Raw genomic sequence first — 3,611 nt, 5'->3', positions numbered from 1 at the left:
TACTTCAGGGGTTCAGGAGGTCTTCTAAAAGGGAGAGAGCTTTTGTGAGGGGAACTTCAGGTGAGAGAGAATTGGGTGTACAAGGGTTGAGGGTGAGGTCTCCTCTTGTAAAATTTCTTTTTCATAGTGAAGTTTGCATGTCCCGTGGAGACGAACCTTTTTGTAGCTGATCCACATATTTTGATTATTTTTTTTTTTTTATTTTTTTTTTCTTGCTGCATCGTGTGGTACTGAAAAAATTTTGAGAGATGATGTCCTGACCAGACATCCACCCAACATAATGCCTCACTCATTCTCACAGCAGAAGAATGCCGCTGATCTCGTGGTTTTCCAAGCAAAAGGTGAAAGATAACTGCACCAGCTTTTCAGAGCATAACAGTATATTCAACCATACTCGAGTTACCTTCCAGCCGTATCAAGCTACATCGGTCTCCTTTTAGAAAGATCAGCAAACCATGCATTGCTTGTGGGGTTATTGCCTTCACATCTGTCCTGATTCACAAGGTCAGAACAGAGAACTCACACCGTGAGGTTGCACTGTTCTATCACGAGGTGACTCGAAGGCAAGGATCCTCTGCAGTATGTGGTGTTTGCAACGCACAGTGCCGCATAGTCCTCAATGGCTGCCATCAAGAGAACGGTTATCAAACGAGACACGTTACATTAATTACTTTTTGATAGCCGTTTATCTTCTTATAATAACCATCGAGTAGTGAATATTATTCTGCTGTATTAAATCTTGCTACAAGAATTAATGGACTGCCGCCGACTATAGCAGTCCTTGGGCCTTGCACTGTTGGTCGTTGTTTAATGGAAGGGCGTAGCTTATTCGATCGGTTCAGATATTCACTTGATTTCAGAAAAACAGTTTTTGCCGTTATAACGGCTATGTTAGCCCTCACAAGGGATATAGTCATTCAATATATTTGCTGCTGAGACATTTACATTTGGCCTTGGATACTGGAAAATATTAAGATAACAATAAGATTTTATGCAGCAAAAAAATAAGGAGATCAAATAACAGCTATTTCTCCTATTATATAATATCTGTTTTAATAAAATAAATACTAAATAAGAATGATTCAAATCTTGTTGCTGGGAAATATATTGTAACGAAGGCCTCTTGAGTGGTCATAATAATTTTTATTTTGAAGCATGTTTGTGATCTGCACCATGAAAAAACAAAATAAAAGGATATAAACAATCACGCACTTGAAGCTTCTATATAATTGCGTACAATAGCAATATCATTCACATGATCGGGATCATTACATAACCGTTATGCAACGCACTTATTCTTGACTAGTATAACAGACTTATCACACGGACAGCACACATGGTAGCCGTTAAATATGCGAGCCAAAGTTCCCATCACTTGTTGTTCGAATGGAGAGAACGGTTCATGAGAACTCTCAAGGGAACCCACCACCATAGCCACCCCCGGCTCCTCCTCCAAACCCACCTCCAACTCCACCGCCAACTCCTCCACCTCCACCGAACCCACCGCCACCGCCGCCTCCGAACCCTCCACCCCCACCTAGACCGGACCCACCTCCCACCCCACCGCCAGCTCCCGCTCCACCTCCGAAACCTCCACCAAATCCACCACCACCACCTCCTCCAAACCCACCTCCACCAAGCCCACCACCGTGACCTAACCCACCTCCACGACCAAAGCCAGCTCCAGCTCCAGCTCCACCACCTACGCCGCCTCCACCACCGAACCCATATCCTCTGCCAACACCGCCACCAAGACCGCCGTGGTGGTGGTACCACTTCTGCTCCTCGAAGGCCTCCTTGCCCAAAAGCTTCCTACCACTAGTGGAGCAAACGAGAGCACCAAGGAACAACACTAGGAGGAAGAGCTTAGCCATCTCGAACACGGTTAATTTGCGGTGGACTTGGGATGTGGTTGGTGTTTATATAGGCGGTTGGAGGCCAGCGGCAGTTGGGAAGTCTTAAATTGGGGAGTTATCAGCGTCTTATCTACAACCGCGTGTCCGGTCGCCGGAGAAGAAAATGAGGCCCCAACTACCACTGCCACCATCGAGACGTACAGCTAAGGCAAGAAGACTTTTGAGCGCAAATGGATGGATTGACTTCATGCTAATCGGCGGAGTTTTTCTCAACTTTGTTGATAAATGGAAAAAGAAAGACAATTAAAGGGCTTCACCTTTCTGATGGCTATAGGCACGTCGTTGTGCTCTGCTCTCTTGAATGCAACGCATAGCCAGAGAGAACTACACAGGACTCGTTTGGTTGGCGGAAAGTGGAGGAGGAAAGGGATATTTTCTGAGAAGTGAAAGAAAATTTTTTTTGTTTGGTTGAAATTTTAACAGGAGAGAGTAAAAAAAATATTTTTAATAAAAAAATATTTTTTATATTTTTTGAGAAATGAAGAAAAAATCTCTTGATTGGAATTTTAATAAGAGTGAAAAAAATATTTTTTATGAAAAATCACTTCTTATATTTTATAAGAACTGGAAATCCATGGAAGAGATGGATTTTGGCACTTTCTCTGACATGAGAAGTGGTGGTATGGATGGTTAAAATAGAATAATGAGTAGTAATATAATATTATATTAATATTATCCTAATATTTATATAAATATAATATTAATATTTATTATATTTTAATATTTACATTAATATAATATTTTTATTAATATTAATATAATATTTATATTAATATATTAACAAATTTATTACATTAAAATATTTATATTATATTAATATAATATTAATATATTAATATTATATTAACATAATAAATTATATATTATGGTCTAATATTATATTATAATATATCAATATTATATCTATATTAATATAAATATAATATTAATATAAATATAATATTAATATTTATATAAAGTTTATGAGTAAAAATGTATTGTTTTATATCTATTAAGGATATAATAAGTATTTTACATAGCTTTCTCAAAAAAATAAGTGGTCAATCAAATATAAGCTATTTTATAATAAATTATTTTTTCGTGATCAATCAGACATATCAAAATTTTATTTTTTTTAAAAATAATTTTTTAAAAAATAATTTTTTTTAAATTTTTTTTCATCATAAAAAAATATTTTTTGAGAAAAAAAATCTTTTCATAAACTAATAAATATCATAAATATTTTTTGAAAACGTCCTCCGTATTTCTCATGTACTGATGCTACGGCAACTCAGAAAAACTACTCAAAAAGATCAGTCAGCTTTCCACCACAATTCACATGACTTCTTCATTTATAGCACACTCTAGCCAATTCAAAGGGAGCGATGAGAATACTACACCCGCCGAGTTGACTTTTTGAAAGCTATGTTTTGGAGTTATTAAAGCATTTTGGTATTGTCCCAAAAAAAAAAAGAAAATAGAAAAAAAGCATTTTAGTTTGTGATTCTTATCAGCTGACCGGTGGCTCACAATTTTAAATTTTAAGTCAATGGCTTAAAGTTCCCTTTGGGAGATCGTCCCCCATTCTCGAACTATCGATGGGGAACTCTATGCTTCCATAAATCTATATGGTAGACTTATTTAATTCGTAAGAAAAATTTTTTTTCTAAAAAAATTCAAAAAAATTACTTTTTATGAATAGTATTTTGATATATT

General features: G+C 36.3%; 1 protein-coding gene across 1 annotated transcript; it reads right to left on the bottom strand.

Moving 5' to 3' along the window:
* Nucleotides 1–1,197: 1,197 nt before the first annotated feature.
* LOC105046847 (uncharacterized) lies at nucleotides 1,198–1,908 on the bottom strand. Its single transcript, XM_010925585.3, has one exon. The coding sequence runs from the start codon at nucleotides 1,872–1,874 to the stop codon at nucleotides 1,413–1,415; it is 462 nt and encodes a 153-aa protein (XP_010923887.1). The 5' UTR covers nucleotides 1,875–1,908; the 3' UTR covers nucleotides 1,198–1,412.
* Between the last annotated feature and the right edge of the window lie 1,703 nt (nucleotides 1,909–3,611).

Source organism: Elaeis guineensis, chromosome 6 (genome assembly GCF_000442705.2).
Source record: "Elaeis guineensis isolate ETL-2024a chromosome 6, EG11, whole genome shotgun sequence".
NCBI lineage: Eukaryota > Viridiplantae > Streptophyta > Magnoliopsida > Arecales > Arecaceae > Elaeis > Elaeis guineensis.
Note: the sequence above shows the minus strand (reverse complement) of the source record. Positions and strands in the feature narration are given on the sequence as shown.